General features: G+C 40.2%; 4 protein-coding genes across 6 annotated transcripts in view; 3 read left to right on the top strand and 1 right to left on the bottom strand.

Moving 5' to 3' along the window:
• The window catches only part of APC4 (anaphase-promoting complex subunit 4), a 32331-nt gene that overhangs the window by 6545 nt on the left and 4347 nt on the right, over positions 1–21439 (bottom strand). For 2 of the 3 annotated variants that reach the window (XM_087344967.1, XM_022075904.2), the window contains exon 2: positions 18681–18835. The exons of the other annotated variant lie outside the window; for it this stretch is intronic. The gene's annotated coding sequence lies outside the window, so the exon portion shown is untranslated. The remainder of the gene's footprint in view (positions 1–18680; positions 18836–21439) is intronic. 3 annotated transcript variants of the gene reach the window in all.
• On the top strand, positions 1071–3185 carry LOC147874458 (cuticle protein 76-like). Its single transcript, XM_087344971.1, has 2 exons — positions 1071–1176; positions 2555–3185. Exons 1-2 carry the CDS (start codon positions 1168–1170, stop codon positions 3017–3019), a joined length of 474 nt encoding a protein of 157 aa, XP_087201097.1. The 5' UTR covers positions 1071–1167; the 3' UTR covers positions 3020–3185.
• Positions 6854–9100, top strand: LOC110835581 (cuticle protein 76-like). The gene is made up of 2 exons (XM_087344970.1): positions 6854–7027; positions 8340–9100. Exons 1-2 carry the CDS (start codon positions 7016–7018, stop codon positions 8916–8918), a joined length of 591 nt encoding a protein of 196 aa, XP_087201096.1. The 5' UTR covers positions 6854–7015; the 3' UTR covers positions 8919–9100.
• LOC110835570 (uncharacterized) lies at positions 13117–21213 on the top strand. Its single transcript, XM_087345368.1, has 4 exons — positions 13117–13216; positions 16023–16514; positions 19699–19770; positions 20715–21213. Exons 1-4 carry the CDS (start codon positions 13205–13207, stop codon positions 21093–21095), a joined length of 957 nt encoding a protein of 318 aa, XP_087201494.1. The 5' UTR covers positions 13117–13204; the 3' UTR covers positions 21096–21213.

Here is a 21439-nt window from a genome sequence, read left to right as displayed (position 1 = left end):
AAGGGTCCATTCCTTCCCATGTGACCACGCAGAACTATCGCCCTCTATTGCATAGCTGTACGGAGTCGCAGCTCGTCGGCCTTTAGAGACTGACTCACTTACGCCAGTGAAATCGACTTAGGTTAAGGTCAGACCGTGGAATTAATAAAAAAAACGAAGATACGTTAAACTAAATAATTTCAGCTGTACCCATAACAAACAAAGCCGTTGGTTCTACAAAATACAGATGAATTCTTGATCGACTTAAAGAAGAATTGTTGTTCTGCGGAGTACGTCTCTGAAATGTAGGAATATATAAAATGGCCTTCATCATCACGGCGAGGGTGCAATATTCCAGAAAGTAGCCTTCTTCATATTCGTCGCCGTGAGAATCGAAAATTTCACCTTGCAACAGATCTCAGAAAATTCATCTGTGCAGTTTTTTCTTTCCTTAGAGTCTTCACAAACAAATTTGTTTATGAACGAGACGAACACACATTTTCCTTAGGTTGTGTGTCCATTCTGTGCGCACATTGCAAAATTACGAAGGTCCTCACAATGCAGTCTTCTCCATCTTTCTTCTACTTCCTGTCTTCTTAGGTTAACGTTTTCTCTGCGCCATGTTCTCGGAGTGGCCTGATGCTATTCTTTTTCCGTGAAATATGTCCTGCATGGCTGAGAAACTAGGTTTCGCCCCAGTGTAAAACGGGGTGTAAAATTATAGTGTAGCATAATTTAACGTTTAAGGTTTTAGAAATTCTAAACTTAACGATAACAAGAATTTACTGAATTAATTCTGTTCGTAACTTCTTCCAGAATTTAATTTTTATTTGTTACCATATTTAACCAAATAAGTTTAACAGTTCCACATTGCCACAGGAGTTTTCGAACTAATGTGCTAATAAAATCGCATGGAGTACAAAGTGACCTTGAAACCCAAATACTTTAATACCCCTCCTACGAACAACTGCACGCGACTAGTTATACAGCTAGGCAATAAATTCATACATCGCAGAAGAACGAGTTCTAAAGTTGAGAAATGCTCCCCTACTAGATGTTATCTCTTGTCATCTCAGACTGCGAACTGGCGTGGTTTCCACCCCCGGGTTCCACTGCTGTCGCGTATAAAAGCTTTGCTCAGGTGACCACCTGCATCATACACCCTAGGAACATACACACAGCTCTAAAATGTACAAGGTAAGTTATTAAGCTGTGGCTGTTCTATAATGGCAGCCTTCTTCATTTAGATGGGAGGATAAAATGACATTAATTAACAATAAATAGAAATTATGGCGTGGACTATATTGATCTGGCTCAGAATGAGGTCCAGTTGCTGGCTCTTGTGAGCACAGTAATGCATCTTGAGGTTCTATAAAATGAGTGGTATTTCTCACCCATATAAGCAACTATCAGCTACTCAAAATAGGACTTTGCTCAATGGTGTTACTATTAAACGCTAAGATGGAAGAATTGTCTAGCAAATTGTAAATTTTATGAGCACTGCCAGTTTCCGTTAGGGGCTCATCATTATACAATTTTGTTCATTGTCCTGTTATTACCTCTCTGAGGTCAAAATATTATCCTCCGAACCCTGTCATCAAATACGATACCCTCGATTTGTCTTCTAAAACGAGAGGCCACGTTTCACGTTGATACAAAACTGTAAATAAAGTATTATCTTGAGCAACGTAATCATTAGGCTTTTAGAAACAAAGCATAACGACAAATATTCAGACAAGAATAAAAAGACTCTAATGCTATAGATCTTGTCTCTGATCTTTGGTGACCCAAATCGGACGAGTTTTCGTATGGCAGCAGCCGATGTCGCAATGAGCAATACACCGAGGGTTGTGAGAGTAGTCTCGCAGTTGTCGAGAGCAGGGCATGGCTCAATGGTATTTCGATGCAATGAAATTCCATCAACCGACCACCAGCCCGGTCATAAGCTTGCCCGACACAGCCTCCGATCCAGTTACTTGCCTTGGCGAACTCTCCTTATTTGTTATTACGAAATGGATTGATTCATGAAATATTGAATTGCTTTGCTATGTGTATCATAACAATCCCAGCGTATGATCTGTCAAATTTAACGGGAATAAACCTTTTTGCGTTAAACTGTAATATAATTCATTATAGCATTTTCTTTGCAAATCGCAACGAACAATTTATTGCACAGTAAACAAAATGTGAAAATATATTCACGACGTCTGAAGCCAGATTCGTAGATAACCGTAATAGAGGACAATCGAAAACTTACGTAAATCACATTAAAACATTTACTGATGGTTGCAAATCAATACATTCGATTGGGTTAATAAATACATAACAGTTTTTACTATACAGGAGCCCATGTAGGTCATGTCATTTGTAACCAACTCGCGCCAGTCCGTCAGTTGTCTTTCAACAGTGGAAGCGCCGGGACGTCTTTTTCACAACAACTTTTGTCGTCTACAAAGCGTCATTATATAACCTACGACCCAAGGTGCGTTATCATGCAGGACACGCATGCACGTTTAAGTTGCACCAATTTCAGCGCCGTTTTTTTCCTGGCCTTAAACGCTTATCTTCATTTCAGTACGTCATCCTCGCTGTCCTGGTGGCTGCCGCTAACGCCGGCTACCTCGGGGCCCCCGCCGTGGGCTACGCTGCCGCCCCAGCCTTCAGTTACGCTGCCGCCCCCGCCATCAGCTACGCCGCCCCCGCGGCTGTCGCCACCCCCGCCATCACCTCCCAGCACTCCAACATCCTGAGGAGCTACGGTAACCTGGGACAGGTGTCCACCTACTCCAAGACCATCGACACACCCTTCTCTAGCGTTCGCAAGTCCGACGTCCGAGTCAGCAACGACGCTCTCGCTTACCCTGCCGCACATGCTTATGCCGCTTATGCCGCCCCAACTGCATACACTGCCGCCCCCGCTGCATACGCCGCCCCCATTGCTGCCGCCGCCCCCGGTCTCCTGGGAGTAGCTTACTCTGCCGCCCCCGCTGTAGCTCACATCTCCTACAGCAACGCCTATGGCATCAACTACGCCTACTAAATTCTCTCCAGTCGCTACTTATCCTCTTATTTTCCCTAATTATGACACTTTTCCTTCCGTTTCCTTCTACAGAATTAAAATATATTGTATATTTCTTCTGCGTCTTTCAGTCAAGACTATTATAATTTATTTATTATAAATATAAATAAATAATTGTTCAAACAAACCTGTCAGAATTAATCACATTTTCCTAATACACAGCAGTGAGTATGAATATTTCTGTCTCCTGGGTTGTTGCGCTGTGTAGTCTGGTCGATGTTTACCAACGTTTTAGAGGTCATACTGCCTCCGTAATCAGGGCGATGAATGTGCCAATTGGCAAAATATGAACAGCCAATGCCACTCAGATTAAAAAATGGTAGTCGACCCTCGGTGCAGACGACAATAATCGTTGGTATTTATAACTTGTGTTGGGCAAGGCCGTGGTCTAGGCAACACGGAGTTTTCCTCCGGGGGCTTCCCCGGTTTCTCCGTGGCATCCCATTCACACACAGAAGAAGGCAATGGCAAATCACTTCTGGATCATCTGCCAAGAACGTATATGAACAGGTCCCAGTCCGAGAAAAGGATGGAAGGATCCTGTTCATATGGACCTGTCATCAGACAGAACACTAAATAATAATAATAAATAACTGCAGTCCATACATCACTGAATTCGTCCAGAAATACGAAGAATACGTAGTCTGGATTCGAATCGGGGGCTCTACGACTGCATGTCTCATGTGGTAACGTTTTACCAATGTGCTTTCATTTTATCACGCCCCGAGCAGCATGTGGCGGTTGCTCTGTGCGGATTTCTGGAGGCTCTCAGGACATTCTAACCCTGACCTCCTTATTAGCGCCTGTGGATGGTCAGGCGCTATTACGCAATAGGGCGCGGCTTGTTCTTGCCTCTGAGAACAAGGACTACTGAGCCCTCGAACCTTTTCTAGCGCAAGTTCAGGTTTAGAGGTAAAACGAGATACTTTTTCAGTCTTTGCTTTCAAGCTCCTTAAGCATATGATGTACAGTCCTTCAGGTGTTGATAATACGCTCAGATGGACAACAAAATATCAAAATTTATGGAAAACTGAAGCTTCATTACTGCGTTCACAAGAGCCCGCCACCGTTCCCTATCAGATGAATCCAATCAACACCATCCAAACCTATTTTCCTAATGTCCAATTTAATATTATCCCCCTTTCTCCGCCTATGTATTCCGATGGTTTCTTTCCTTCGGACTCTCCAACCATAATTTTGTATGCAATTCCTATGTCCACAATGCGAACTGCATGCAACCCCTATATCCTCCATGAAACATTTAGCGAAAAGTACAACCTATAGAGTTCTTCATTAAACGATGGCTAAAGGAAAACCGAAACAAAATCATTACGATAATCTCCGAGTCTAGTTTGCAACCGGAGACTTCCTGAATAAGAACCAAGTTGGAAAGGTGCTACATACTCTTTGGAATACGCTGAGATTCCAAGAACGTTATTCACGCCAAATCACGTGCCTCATTATTGCACTGTCATACTAGATCGGTGTTGCGAAAGAGATAAAAAGTGACCTGACCTTTTAGCAACTGTTGCATAACAATGAGATATTCGGGTATTGTTGCTGAGAAACGAGATAGATAGACAAATATGGATATCGTCAGGGCTTAACCGAATTTCAGACCTCAACATGGGGGCAATTATGTTCCTTCCGAAACGTTACAGTCCAGGAGAAAAACATTAATTGTTAGTAGAACGTAGGTTTCTGAAGAGGATCTACTCATAGACCAAAATTCAATCGAGGCAACAATTCCATAAATCGATTCCCTTTACTGTTATTGTCACTGTATCCTGATGAAAATTATACACTGTAATAGAATCTAGGGCAGACTGTGAAGAACATTCCAGTTCTACGTAATTCAGATCCGTGATCTCACGACAGGTGTGTGAGGTAAGTGCAGGCAATTATCTAGCCACTGAACATGAAACAACCTTCAGGCAACATAGAGACCTACCTCATTCTATCTGCAAGCAATGGTCACAAAATTAGGACCTAACGTTGTTCTGATTACATCGTGCAATAAAAAGTAGGTAAAACGGCATTGTCGAATTGCTCTTTTAATATCAACTCAATAGAACCGAATCTTTCTTAATAAACTTCTCACCTCATCATGAAACAAGAAGTTTCGTTATCGTCTTAACAAAAGACCACCACCGGTCTCTGCTCAATTTTACATCTATTTTAATATTATACTATCATCTACACCTCTTTATGAAGTGCGAAATACATTCACAGTCTACCTATGGTGGCATTCGAAGCAACGGTCCTTGTATTCCATTGCTAAAATATGGAATCAAAATACATTGGGCTGACGTAAGTTCCTTCCAAGACATGTTTGGCAAGAGAGGTATGTTTTTGATACCCCTGACTGAGTAATTTTCTTGCGAATTGCAAACATGAAATTGCCTTAAGGTTGCAGCATGTGTTAGCTTTGTAACTACAGTACCAGTTCTATGAACACATTGCATGGGGTCAGCTTACAGAATGTTACATTAAAAAGCACAGGGTAATTACAAGTGAAAAGTATGAATGAGAATAAGCGTTAAAGTTGTTTGTAAAACCATTAAAATATTGGGCCCTTCTCTGTACAAACATTGATCACTGTTATCTGTGACATAAATTTCATATTGAAATTTGGAGCTGGTCGAGGCGAACAACTTCAATATGAAGCTTAAAAAACACATTATTGAACTACAAATTTTGTGTTTTATTTCCATCGACTCTTAGAAATTTAATATAACAGAATCTCTAAACTGTGCAACTCCGTTGGAAACCAAACTGTTCACTTTGGACATAGGAGATTATGTATTTTACAAATTACCCTGAGAAAAAAGAGTTCTTCAAAAACTGATGGGCATATTGTCAAGAAACTCCAACCCTTTTATGAAACCCGAGTGTCCATTACTGTGTTCACGGAAGTCCGCCATAGGATCATGTCATGAGCCACATAAATTCAGTCCGCAACACACACCATATTTTAATATTCATTTTGATATTATCCTTTGCCTAGCTGTCTCTTTTTTTCAGGTTTCCAGAATAAAATTTTGTGTGGGCCTACGTTTCTCAACTCCCCAGTCATGTAACATTCCTCACCCACATTATGCTTCTCGACTTGATCATCCTAATAATATTTGGTAAAATTATGAATCTTCTCATTTTGTACTTCCTTTCAACATCCTGTTACTTCCACTTCTTACATGTAAATATTTTCCTCAGCACTCCATCAATACATGTTCATCTCTTGCGATAAAAGACCAAGAATCACGCCTGTTCAGAATATGTGCGTTCATTGATAAAATTGACCGCAACTGTCTCTTCCCATCTCCCGGCTGGAACTGCATAACTCACCGCCAAGCGCAAGGTTTTTCCGATACCACTAAAGTATCGCTCCATAAAAACAATAAAATCAACTAAAGGTTTTCTCATCAGTTCCTCCTGGTAGCCGGAAAGTGACAGATGCGTTCTACTTTATCAGTGAACGCAGTGAGTTAGGCCTTTACTTTCTTAAATACGAGACGGAAGACGTTCTGGACGGAAAACTAGCAAGTATTCCTTGAATTAAGTCTGGTGTTAATTTCTTCTTGAATTTAATATTTGCCAGCTACGTTCATAAGACAGGACCCAGCCAACAGCAATTCATCAAGATCAGTGAACGGCGGATGTCGACAACTAGCCCCTAGGGTTAAGGATCAGAGGACCAAAGAGAAAAAACAGCAATGTGACCGCCAACGTCATTCGTCTCAAGTACGCAAATAATAACGATAATAATGTCCCCTCCTTTGCAGTCAGTTCCCCGGGGCGAGTGAAAGTAATGGCATCATTGTCTTCAGACTGTTCTTGTAGGAAATTATTTGGTCTTTAAATTACAGTCTATGTAGTGGTGGCAGCTGCGTATAAATACCTGACGAGGCAGCCACAAGTATCAGTGTTTCTACAGCAAACTACAAACTACAGACAAAGATGGCCGCCAAGGTGCGTACAGTCGTGTGCAGAGGGTCTCAGGCCCACTGGAGGATTACTCAAGAGATTGCGTATTGTGTAAAATATTTTTATCATAACTTTCTATCGAGGATTGGCTTCTCCGTATCTTTCTCGCTAATCATGAATCTCTCCTCCATTTTAATTAATAATTCAGGGTTTATTTTGATAATCTTCCGCCTCCCATTTGTAATGCAAATTACAAATCAATTTTTTCATACACCTGTATTGTAATTTATCATAATATGTTTATTCCATAAAAGCTCATTGGTAACTACACGTATCACCTACTTTAAAGATCAGTAATTGTGCCTACAAAAGGTATTTAATGGTTTAGTATGGTTCTCGGAGTACTTGACGAGTATTTCCCTATACATTGTTTTCTTTGAGGTAGGGATTGAACTATTTAACAACATTATTTAGACACTCTTCGACTCAAATGATTTAATTATTTTCCAATTAAATAAATTTTATTTCATATATTCTTTATCCTTCAGCCTTTAGATTCTATTTAAAATTTCATCTCTGCAGTTTAAATTTAATATTTTTCTATTAGTGCCCACCAACATCTCTATTTCATATAACAGTGTTACTATTGCTAAAACTTAATATGAAATAAGTCTCTGGTCTCGTAAGATTTTGATTCGTGTATTCATACTGAGCATACAGGACGAATACGACAACATGGAAGTGAAACTGTCGTATTAATTATCTACGATATAAAAAGCGCTGTATTTTCCAGTCTCTAGCGTGGCCTTTATTTCGTGTAAACATTGAAAACACAGAAAAAAAGGATGACTGTTCAATGCCTTCCAAATTTTCGTCTTATGCCGTCCAGAATAACCTGTTGCGGTCTCTTGTCTTTTTGCAAGGGGTTGGTAAAGAAATAGGGCACTACTGCAATCTATATTGCACACGAACCGACTAAGAGCCAGTTGGTGGTTTTATTTTGTACAACCCTTGTGTAATGGAGTATAGCCGCGTTCAGAAATGAAGGTAGCACAGGATTAAGAGAGAAAATAAATTAAGGAATGCTATCTGTTCGAACATATACTGTAGTACAAAACACACTGGTGTTTTTAAGTGATAGTGTAACAAATGGTGTGTGGGACTGCATAACATAAAATATTTTAGGCACTGAACATTCACATTTTGCACAAAAGGTGACGAATCTGACAACAGTTGTCAGTTATTTACATAATTTAAATTTATGTTCCCAATTCAACGAGAACAAACATTAATTTCCAACTCCTCTTGTAGTATTTTGGACAGTTTATACATAACTGGGACAATTCTCTAATTTCAGTTCATCCTCCTCGCTGCCCTGGTAGCTATTGCCAACGCCGGCTACCTCGGGGCCCCAGCCGTGGGCTACGCTGCCGCCCCAGCAGTGGGCTACGCTGCCGCCCCAGCAGTGGGCTACGCTGCCGCCCCAGCAGTGGGTTACGCTGCCGCCCCAGCTGTAGGTTACGCTGCCGCCCCCGCTATCAGCTACGCTGCCCCCGCGGCTGTCGCCACCCCCGCCATCACCTCCCAGCACTCCAACATCCTGAGGAGCTACGGTAACCTGGGACAGGTGTCCACCTACTCCAAGACCATCGACACACCCTTCTCTAGCGTTCGCAAGTCCGACGTCCGAGTCAGCAACGACGCTCTTGCTTACCCTGCCGCCCCCGCAATAGCTTATGGTGCCTATGCCGCCCCCGCCCTGGCTGCAAAAGCTTACCATACCGCTCCAATCGCTGCTGCCTATGCTGCCCCCGTCGTCAAGACCGCCGCCACCGCCGTGGCAGGACACGGCCTCCTGGGTGTCGCATATTCTGCAGCCCCCGCAGTCGCCCACATGACCTATTCCAACGGTCTTGGCATTGCCTACTCTTACTGAACTGACACTTTCTCCGAAAAGGAAAACTCATCACAGCCTGTATTATTGGATTTGCGAGGAAAGTAGCTTCTACCAAAAGCGATATTTTATTTATATCTGAAATCATCTACATACTTATCTCATCTACATCCTTACTTAGAAACTTGTATTTATACCTGTAAATAAATGCTAATGACGCTTAACATTTTGTAGTTCTCAATTATTCAATTATAAGTAATTAGCATCAGTAAATAACGCATTCATTCAAGGATCTAATCACTTAGACCCGTATAGAATATTACAATAACTGATCATTCTTTATAAACGGTCTAAGGAGCGTGTGTCGAAATCTGGGTCAGGGGTGGATAATTATTTGAAACACAACCTTATGTACCTATTTCTAACGGCGCTACACAATTACACAAACATTATTAATGCAACTAGAAATGTGCCCTACGCTTTCCTACTCCCACTTATTTCTTGTTAGTTTCGTTCCTTCATTTACACCAAACTTCATACAAGTCCAATATACGAAACTTAATTTTTTAACAAAAATCAAGACGATGAATAACGTCCAGAGAGTTCGTTGGTTTAGTACAATTTATCGTTCTGTTACGAGTTCCTTATTTGTTAATAAAAAACAATTCCAATAAATAAAAGTTATCCCCTCTTTCACAGCCAAGGAACGTTTTAATGCAATATGTCAACAAAAAGATCAACTTTCCCTGTACATAGTACGCATACACTTACTCAAACGTCCCCACAGCTTCCAAGCATCAACCTTAACCCACTTCATGTGCAAAAACCTGCACATAAAATATTACTGACCTCCAATGACACGATATCATAAAATCTGACTGGTTCTCCGACAAAATAAATCTACTCGTATTCTGTAGTGACCCCAATTGGCCTTGGAATAGTAAGCAAGTGTGCGAGGACCCCAGAACTTACATTTTCATAAACATCTAGATTTTGCTGAGATTACATAAAAACTTAATATATTTAAAAAAACTCTGGTTATTCATAATATACGAATAAAGTCCCTGGCAGGATTTAAGTCTTTCATACCGATTTCAGTGGCCGTGAGGTTTGCGATACGCACGGTTTTAGACAGCTCGAAAATAAGTGCTATGGTTTCAGATCGTATCAGGAATCTGGATGCTTGCTTCGTCTCATCATCTCTAATTTCTTTTATGCACACACGGTTCAATACAGCAGAACACTGATTCTCCGACGCTAAGATCGCATTTTCCTTACTACCATTATGTCTTAAGTAACATTTAGTCCTGCCAACCTACATCTTCAGGATGCACAAAAGGGTTGTCCCTACATTTTATTGAAGTAGATTGCTAAGACGACAGCTAAATCTTATCCCAGACTCTACGGTAGACCTTGTCATTCATCGGTTATTCCTCATGGTTTTCCTCAGCTATCAAGAGAATGCAGAAACACTCTTCTGCTCACTTTTCATAGCCATCCTCGTACCTAATGAATACCAAATTATAAAACACTTTAAGAACGAAGCAAGAAATTTTACAGTGCATCAGTTCGGCTGCTTCGTCTCAGGAACAAATCTTAATATTGAAATTCCGAAATCAAGATTCAGAAAAATTTGGGAATCACTGGTCTAACCCACAGCAGAACACTCAGGATTGGGGAATTGTGATAATGTGTGCAGCGAGCGAGTAATGACGAGGGGCGCAGGTACACGTTCGTCCTGGGTTGGACACACGAGTACGCTGTACACTGTCCCTCCCTAAGGGCGCAGCCCTGCGGCCTCTACAAGGCCGTCCGGTGGGCTGTGTCCTACTGTTGCATGTGTCGTTCTGGTTCCACGACGAGAAAACTTAATTGGGTTCCCATTAAGAACCAGTCGACTTGTTCCATTAGCAAACAAATATGGATATTTCGTGTCGCAAATTTGTAACGCTGTCCTTGCATCGTGTCCCAGTACGGACGGCACTTACTAAGCAAGGACTTACGTAGCGTCATTTGAAATGTTCGCTAGAATTATAACAGAAATTATTTATATTTTATTACAATTATTACAGTTACCCTGCCGCACAGGCTATTACCGCTTATGCCGCCCCCATCGCTGCCGCCGCCCCCGGTATCCTGGGAGTAGCTTAATCTGCCGCCCCCGCTGTAGCTCACATTTCCTACAGCAACTACGCCTACTGAGTATGCAAAGTGACAGACTGTGTTGGAGGCATAGTCGCACGTATTTAAATTGTATTCATTACAACATATGCTAATTAACTAATAATTATGTCTGTACAGTGTGTTATTTTCTTCTTGTGTATTATACAGATGTGTTCTGAAACCTCGCAGTAATCGACTGCTTTATAATATTGGTTATCGGCCAGAGCAGGTCAAGATTTGAGTACACATCGTTTTACTGAGACAATCTGTCCATTGCTTGGTCTTCATGTAAGATAATATGGCATTTAAATTTTTCGTTATTTTTATCTTTCTGTTTTGACTAATTCAAAACTAAATGTTTAAACCTATAATTTTGATTTTGATTTATGACATCGGGATAATGAAAGAATGATAATCCCTGAGCAATAATTACAAGAATGTACTCGAACCTGATGATGGTCACATTGAGCTGAAACATTTAGCTCAAGAGAATGGAGTATAAAATGACTGTAAAAGTGACGGAGAGAATTAAACAAATGACAGGGTATCTGTCCGACAACGATTTTCCCTTTTCGAATCCCAGATTCTGCTGATGTGTGTGTACTGCTTAACTGAACATTGGAATAAACTTGCAAACACAGTACAAGCCTAAACGGAATTTAAATATTAACAATAACTTTATCAACTTCGTTCTTGCTTCTCCTAATCCATTAGAATTCGTACCAATGTAAAAAAAACAGTACAACGTCATTTGATTCGCGACTTAAATTGAACAAACCTGATCAAACATGAAGGTAATGCTTAAATTTACTGGCTGGACAAATAAAGTGGCTTTAATATACAGAGAGCCAATTGTCCCAAATATAAATGTATCTCGTCACCCGAGAGGTAGCATCAAACAAAAAACAGGCAAGTTTATGTGAGTGGTGTTCATTTTACTATCAACTTGCGTGGTTTGAGCAGCCATTATGAATCGCTGTCAATACGCGATTCAATAGAGCAGGGGCGTTTCCACGCTGCACGGGTGTGTGTTGAACCCGGACTAGCAATGGATTACGTAAGCAGTTGTTCAATCTAGGTTCTTGAACTTGTTAACCGCGGTCTGCACGTACAGACAACATGGGGGCGGAGAGTTCAATTTCTCGGAGTTAGCCGTATTGGCCCAGATAACACTTTAGGAACGAAAAACAGAACATCTTCTGTCTGACTCCCGTGGTTCATTGGTACTCCATGTACTGGAACACAGCAGAACTGATCAGATAAAATACGTTGTTAGCCCGGTAGTTGATGTTTACGCTAATCTTGTCTTCCTTCAAAAATACTTATTCATCGCCCTGATGACGGAGGCAGTATGACCTCTGAAACGTAGGTAAACGTCGACCAGACTACAAAGCGCAACAACCCTGAAGACAGAAATCTTCATACTTATTTTGAGTTTATTTACCGATGCTATTAATTACTCAAATTATATACCATAGAATTATAGTGTGATTCACAGCTAATGAATTTGAAAACAAATGGAAGGCATTGGTCGTAACATAATTTAAGCTACTATGCCGTCGATTACCTGGAGGGAATGAGAAAAGCCATGAAAAATCTTAGTCTAGATATCTGGTCTACGGGTCAATATTTAAATTTGAACCTTCCCAATACAAAGAAGGTTTGAAATTACTTTCTTCTGGATTGCATAGCCGTGTAGTCTGGTCGAAGATCATAAACTTTTCAGAGGTACTTGTTGACGTCATCATCAGGATGCTAATGATGAAGGCACAAAGTATCTCTGAAACGTCGGCAAACTTCTACCACACTACAAGACGCTACGATCCAGAAGACAGCCATCCTCATACTCGCCGCCATGAGAGCCTAAAATCCTACGAAGAAGTTTTGTTAAAATCTCGGTAGTGAATATATTTTTAAAGAATTCATAAAATTTAATTCATATCATAGTAAAAGGGCTACGGATTGCTTGGCGATGGTGTGGGTCACAGGCTGGCGAAATCAGTTGTGTGAGTTGTGCACTAGCGCTTGGCTATTTAATTGTTGTCAGATTAGCCAACAGGCGGTCACCATTCTACCCCTTCCCTTCGAAATTTGCTGTATATAAGCAGAGCAAACAGCTCACAATTCATCCAGTACTATTACAGTGCTTCGCTTCACCTACCGCAATGGCTCTCAAGGTAATTCATCTCCCACAGACAATTCACAAACAGTCTTGTATTTCTATAGCTTAATACTTAAGAGATTGCTTCAAAATGGCTGTGCCGTGTAGCCTCATAAGTTGGCCGAAGGATAGAATACATTATTATTATATCGTTCTCATGCTGTTTAAAGAAATTTTTAATAATATCTCTTCCGTAAATTCTTTAAAAAGCAGTATTTTTAAATATAAGAAAATCATTTTAAAACTCAGCTTTAAATTACTTTCAGCTGTAGACATATAAATACCCTAAAATCTCGGAAAAAATAAATACAATGTGAAATCTTTAAAATTTCACATTGCAATACTGTTTTATTAAATAATATATTTTCTGAAAAGTGAGCAAAATTTAATTATTCTTAGTACATACTGTCCCCCCTTCATAATACTAAAAATTAAACATAAGATTAGCTGATACGTAATATAACTGTTGTTTCGACATAAAAATTATTATAGAATAAAATAAGATTAAGACTGTGTACATTCAATTAAACATGTCTTGGAATCACTCGGTCGTGGTACACTTCTAAGGAACTGAGGAAGTATCTTACAGTTCATGCATTATGTCCAGCGAATAAATGTTTAAGAGGAGATCATAGTTCATATCAGCAAACACTTGAAAAACGAAAGATTTAGACACCGTATCCGTTTGTAAATACTTAGACATGGAGACAGAATAATCCAATTTCCTGTAGTATACAAGTGCAGGGAGATAATGTTCTGAACCTCATTTATGGTTCAGCTATGGAGCGTTAGTACAATACTTCGATAGTAAAGAAAATTAAATTCCTTTCATTCTAAAACCTATTTTGAGAAACCGAAAATTAAATTGGAGAATAATATTAAAATGGATATATGGGTGGGAGGGTGTAAGGGTTGAAGGCGGATATAACTGGCTCAGGATCTGGTGTAAAACTATGACTCAGATTATTTATAAGAAAATAAACTAGAATTCTAATAAAAAGAATATCATTGAAGATTAGGAAATAAAACAAATGGATATAATCGATTATATCACTAGCACAAATCAATATTTTACTTAAGTTACTCAGGTAACAACAAAGAGCTAAATAAAATTACGTTTGAAAATAAATTTAAAGAAATTAATTCAGAAGTGGGCCTAATAAAATTAAAATTCGCAAGAAACAGGAGTATCTTACACATCAAAGCGTTATTAAGTCGTCTATTCCTTTCGCCATTATATGTAGAAGCTATATATCTTTAAAACTGTTTCAAAAATCTACAGTTTACTACACAGACTTACAAATGAAACACACACTGCAATAATGTTCGTCGCCGAATCTCATGATCTTCGAAATTACATCACAAAATACAGACCTACATATCACATATTGCCCATAATGCACTGATTCGACCTTCAAACAGAAGTACGCATTTGCGCAGACGCACAGTAATTCTATTACGCGGTGTAGAAGCTTCCAATTCTCCATTAATTTCCTTGTATTCCAGTGCGTTCTAGTCTTATATTTGTATTTGTAGTATTTCATAATCGAAAAATAATTTAGATTTTTGCCGCGTCATCAAATAGTGTCAACTATCATGCAGATTACTTCAACAGTGGGAACAGTTTTAATAAGCAGCAATGTTTCTAGGATATCATTCAGCGTGACGTTACGGTTTCAAGGACTTCACATGTTTCGTGCGACGTCGAACCGATAACTTCACCCCCAATATTCTCCCATGTTCATATGAACCAAATAAACAGCTTTTTCAAGTACAATTAAAAAAATGTAACTTTATGGAGTCTATTAAATTAGTTAACGTAACTGTAACCGGTTTTTCTGCTACCAGACAAATGACACACGTCTTACAGTCAACGCAGACTATAAGTTACACATTTCACGTACCTTATTTATCTGATCCGAATTACGCAATGAATCTGATATACATTTGTCACAAAAGAGAAAGCAGACTTAATTAAAAGTTTATTAACGGATCAACGTCTCAGTAATTATTCTGTTCAATCTGGGACGCTTGAATGGGTCAGTTTAACATTTTATAACAATCGAGATGTAAGGGTCGTATTGACACGAATAAGGATTTAGTGTCAAAATGACCTTCAAGGATATTCTTCTACATCCCCACTGGAGAAACTCAATGAAGACATAATTTAAAAACATATTTTATGATGACCACAGCGACCAACCCAGACGTTTTCAAATATAAAGTCCAGTTTTTCTTCTTCAGTTGTTAGATTACGACCTCCTACCTGTTGCAACTTAGAACAAACTTCTGAATGTACACCCCCTTTCATCTATTAGGCAGGACTCCTTGCAAGAGTTTCAGCCCATCGCAAAGCCCGTATTTTCGCAGGGCAGGAGAACAAAAAATATGCTGACAAATTCATACCTTGAGTAGGATTTTCACCACGATACCAGTGTTTTCGAGACAGTAACTCTTCAGTCGGGTCATGAATAAAGTAAACAAAGAATAACAATTAGAGCTAAGTTCTCTTTCGAACAGTCCATATCTTGGATACAACCGAAAGTTACCGTGGAGTGGTTGGCAATCTTGCTACGTATTCGGGAACTCCCAGAGCTTGATTCCGACCCTTAGTCCAGCTCAGCACGTTTGTAGGTCTTTTAGTTCCTTCAAGCAAAAACTTCTACGTTCGCGACAACCACTTCCTTTCCAATTCATAAACCATTCGATTCACGAACTCCGCAGTTGCAAAGGTGTCGATAAATAATAAAATAATTGATCAATCAGGAAACAGCAAATATTGTCAAGCATTATTCCAGATGTATCACAAATTATGGTTTCAGTACGTCATCCTCGCTGTCCTGGTGGCTGCCGCTAACGCCGGCTACCTCGGTGCCCCCGCCGTGGGCTACGCTGCCGCCCCCGCAGTAGGCTACGCTGCCGCCCCAGCCTTCAGTTACGCTGCCGCCCCCGCCATCAGCTACGCCGCCCCCGCGGCTGTCGCCACCCCCGCCATCACCTCCCAGCACTCCAACATCCTGAGGAGCTACGGTAACCTGGGACAGGTGTCCACCTACTCCAAGACCATCGACACACCCTTCTCTAGCGTTCGCAAGTCCGACGTCCGAGTCAGCAACGACGCTCTCGCTTACCCTGCCGCACATGCTTATGCCGCTTATGCCGCCCCCGCTGCATACGCCGCCCCAGCTGCATACGCTGCCCCAGCTGCATACGCCGCCCCAGCTATTCGTGCCGCCCCATTGGGAGTCGCCTACTCTGCCGCCCCAGCCGTCGCCCACCTGAGTTTCTCTGGTCTGGGTGTGAATTACGGATGGTAATTCAGTTAAGGAATGAAAACTGTTCATTGGCCGATGCTAACTGTTTGCCCCCATGGTAAAAAAAATCACCGATATTCATCATTTAATTCCATTCTGTACATAAATGTTTTGTATATGATAAAATATTTATTTATCCTTTCAATAAATTTGTGAATTTACCCAGTGACGATTTTATTCATATGCCTGAACCCAGAGGTCTCCAAAACTTTTTCACAAATGTGTCACAAGCTCAAATATTTCTGTACTCGCAGACCGGAATATCAAGGCCAAAATATTTTTGAAAATATGGGCGCCCAGTATGCAAATCTAGGTTACTTGAATACTCAGAAGTGGGGCAGTAATCAGGTAAATTATGATATTCCGAAAAAATTTCTGATATGACCGGTTTAACTTCAATTTCTCCACCAGATATGAAAGTTAATCAGATATATACGTAACAGAATTGTGGTGTAATTACATACCGCGGTGTAAATCAGGCGTTCTTTGTACCTACTTCATTTATTGCATATGTAATTCATAAACGCCTTGATTTTTAGCAAAAAAAAATCCGAATAAAAATGCACCACACTTAACTCACTGCCATAGTGTTAGAAACATTCCTAGTATCTTGACTCACGTGCAAGATTTCCAGACCTACAAGAAATATTCGTAACTTGCTCGTTAGTAATTGATATAATTTCTCATAGACGACATTCAGCTTCAATTCCACAGACTTTCGAGAAACACAAAAAATACATTGATTCACAGCGGTAATACTAAAAAAATGAATAGTGTAGCATTAAGAATAAATTTTAAACTCCTTTTTGAAAAGGAAACAAATAACAATCGTCTTATAAATTATTATACCTAACCAGCTGATAAACCAAGAGATGAAAGATACATGCCATTTCTGTGAGACGACGGAAATATTCTGGGATCTGAGGCCCTCAAGATGGTTGCCATGTAGATTGCGGTTTCCTCTGGCGTGTGTGACTCTAACGCCGAGTAATGTCTGTTTTGCAACGTTTCTCCGAAACGCTGATGCCCACTTAGAAGACTAAATGCCGTCATAACCCCGAAGACAACAAAAGACAAGACAATGTATAATGTCAGTATTGGCAAAACTCCAGTTAATTTCGGGAGCCAAAGGGAATTGTAGGCTACAAAGTTCCACATTACAGACCGTCAAGTGGGAAGAGTACTTATATAACCACCGCAGATCAAAGCTGAAGATTTAAAAGTACAAAGCTAAAGGCGTGAATGAATTCAGCATAAAATTCGACGCTAAAAATCATGCCGTCAGGGAATATTCTTGAATACGACAGAAAATTTCGCGTTTTACATTAATAAACTGTGTTAACAGATTTAGTTTTAAAACGGCAAAGTCATGAGCATAAAAATATTGCTATTTATAATAAAATAAACCCGTTACACGGAACATTGGCACGGGGTATTTCTTAAAGTAGACTATTCTTTATTTGCATTCCAAAAAAATTAAACTACAATCAATCTTATGCTTGGTCAAAGAAAAATCAGATGCAAGTAGGATATGGAGTTATCACGGCAGCGAGTGCAAAGATGGCGGGCTGTCTTCTGGGTTGTAGCGTCTTGCAGTCTGGTAGACGTTCATCAGCGTTTCAGAGGTACTTTCTGCGTCCATCATCAGTGCCCTGATGACGGAAGCTACTCAGCCTTATAGCCCAGAAAACAGCCATCTTCATCCCCGCAGCCGCGAGAACCCCCCAAAAATTTGATCTGTTCGCAGATCAAATGATTCAAATCAAAAATCTAAAATAAACGTAAGATTAAAATAGTAATTCGTATTGATGATGGCATTTTCGTTACACCATACGCCAGTTATATTTAAAAGGACATAACTGAAGGATTATTACCAAATGGTCTCAAGTAAGTGACGCCATATTCAAAAATACATACACAAATGTGTTCTGTTTGTGTAAGCTTTTATTGCTATTTCTTGCAATCGTATCAACATGAGTCAAATTTCATAAATTGCTCTTATGTTGTTGACATGACTGCATAACAACCAGAGAGTAAAGAATAGATAATCGTAAAAAGAGCGTACGCATTGAATACCAATATGTCCGTTCTGTTACGAATGCAGTCTGGTGGAATGTCTACCAGACTACACGGCGCTACAAAAAAGACAGAAACCTTCCTACTCACCGCTGCGAGAACCTCAAATTCTCCATCATGATCGGGTGACGTTGGCTCTGAAGAGTTCGCCTGTCCCTTTCACCACATACACAGAACTACAGACAGACACTGGCCGTCTTATGATGCAACACGCAGCGCGCCTTGTTAAGTCACTGCGCTGTATCCTAGAAAATATATGCGAGGTTAGCACAGCGAATCGTGTCTTGTGCTTCATTTCATAGCAGTTACTAAGTTCTTGTGACAGAAAGCTTGTAGATATTTAAAGGTGTTTTTAAGATTAATGAAGCATGTGGTGTTTCTCGCTGTGAACATGGACGCCGAACACGTGGTTTCCCTAGAGCTCCATCAATCACTGAACGACTTTAGTGTGTGCTGAGCATCCCCCCCCCCCCCATAATCTTCCCCTACCTTACGTTTTTAAACTTTTAAACCATTTTCCCATAATTATTTCTTTAATCAACATAAGTAGGTGCTTATTTCTGCCTATTTCTGTGTTTATAGTTTTCCATGACGCCTCCCGCAGTCGCATTTTCGATAGTTATCTTAGTTGTATCGATTGAGTTGTATGTGGTCCGTTCTTTTCAGAATAAGGAGATTTTTGGAATTAAAGAGAAGCAGAGGCGAGTGAATATTCTTTAGTTCCACTTAGTTCCTTTGTTGTGTTCTCTTGTTCCGACTCTCTGTTGTCGGTTGCGTTTTGGTTCCTTTGACATTGCCTGCCGAGATAATTTGTAGCGCAAACCTGAATGACCCTTAAAATTTTTAAAAGTCGACACCCATTCATGAGGATATACCTAGACTAAAGAAGCAAAGTACTTGACCGCCATTTTTGTGAAGTTGCCCCCGGGATTAGACATGGATTACGTAGTCGTGAAAGAGTCTGTTACGGCTATTGCCAAGACCAAGGACCAGTTTCTGCAAGGATTGCTTACCCCAGACCTTCAAAGCGAAAGTTAAATGCAATAACGACCTCTTCCAGTCCGGAGGACGTAAATTAGTCTGTGAAATAGAAGGCATATAAAAGGAGGCATTCGCACACTGGAAGCATTATTACACTATTCGCAGTGCAAAAAACATCCAACATACAATGGCATACAAAGTAACGTAAAACTGTTCAAAACTGTTTTACTCGGGCTCGCCAGTGAGATATATCTCACATAATAATCTTAGTTGGTATTCAATAGTTTTATAAATATTCCTAAAGAAAAGGTGGCTTTTACAGAAATGGCACTGGGAAATATTTGGATGACTAGGCTTATGGGGGGTTAAAAATTACAGCTGCTAATTTAAAATAACTGAAATTTAAAAAAAAAACAAAAAAAAAACAGATTTTAAAACGAAGATTTCTGTCTTCTGGGTTGTTGTGATTGATATGACCTCTGAAACGTCGGTAAACTTCTACCATACTACACAGCGCAAGAACCCAGAAGACAGAAATCTTCATACGCACCGCTGTGAAAACCTCAAATATTACATAGATTTTAAAACTTTAAGTAATTCACGTATTGCATTGTTCTAGAAGATTGATTTATTCTGCGACTAGAGTAAAAATACAAACAGGCTAAATTAAAACAGCCGTTGACAAAATAACACAAAAAACATTTTGGCTTCAGGCGATAATTAATAATTATGGCAGAACGCGTTCAAATAAGACGGTGATTAAAAAAATAACAAGTCTCAAATTTTGTTTCATCTGATTTCAGAGAAAGTCACCCCTTACTACAGGAATACGAACAATACTCGGAAAGACATTAAGACGAAAGAGTAACACTGAACAAAATTTAATTAATTTGCTTTGTATAGATATCTAGGTACCGGTTTTGAGAATTATCTTTCAAATTTCGTATTCCATCATAAATACTAACTCCAGTTCATGTTAGCAACACTAACAGAATTTCAAAAAGAACCCCTGCAGTCCGCTAAAAGACTTTTTATACCGATATGAGAGACCATTAAAGTGATATTTTCAACATTTAAAAAAGCATAAGCTTCGAGTGTCTCATGCAAAACGAGAGCCTCATCTAGAGACTGTATTGCCTGCAGCTTATCGTCCCGGCAGCCCTGGTGGCTGTCGCCAACGCCGGCATCCTGGGAGCCCCCGCCGTAGGCCACGCTGCCGCCCCCGTGGCGATACACGCGCCCGCTATCGGTGCCTCCCATCAGAGTACCTTCCGTACCCTAGACGGTAACTCCGCTGTGTCCCACTACTCGAAGGCCGTGGACTCTGCCTTCTCCAGCGTCCGGAAGTACGACACTCGCATCAGCAACGACGCCGTCGCTCTCGCTCACGCTACTTATGCTGCCCCCGCCGTCGCTTACCCTGCCGCCCCAGCCATAGCTGCACCCCTTGGTGTCGCATATTCTGCCGCCCCTGCAGTCGCTCATCTCACTTTCGACGGATTTGGTGCCCATTATGCTTATTAAACCCATCTTAAGACAACCGGGCAGCGAGGTTTCATAAAAAATCTGACACTTTCATACCCCTTCAGATGTTCCCGTTATTTATATCACCACGACATAATAAAATTTACTGAAGGCAAAACGTGTTTTTAGTAGTTCTGGACATAAATTTCTGAAAACCTATTTGTTATGCCTTGTTTCCTGTTCTCCTGCAATTAAAAACAGCTGATTTGCAATACAAAAATTCATACTACATACTTATAATTCATTTCAGAATAATGCCCGATTTGAAACAGTTCAAAAACATATCAGATATTTTATATACTGGTTAGCTAATTATGATTTCCGTTCTAGGGAGTCATACAAAG

The sequence above is a fragment of the Zootermopsis nevadensis genome, unplaced genomic scaffold (assembly GCF_977971745.1).
Source record: "Zootermopsis nevadensis isolate Lab colony 2312 unplaced genomic scaffold, Znev_1.0 Znev_ptg000008l, whole genome shotgun sequence".
NCBI classification, from domain to species: domain Eukaryota; kingdom Metazoa; phylum Arthropoda; class Insecta; order Blattodea; family Termopsidae; genus Zootermopsis; species Zootermopsis nevadensis.
This window is presented reverse-complemented; position numbering and strand designations above follow the sequence as displayed.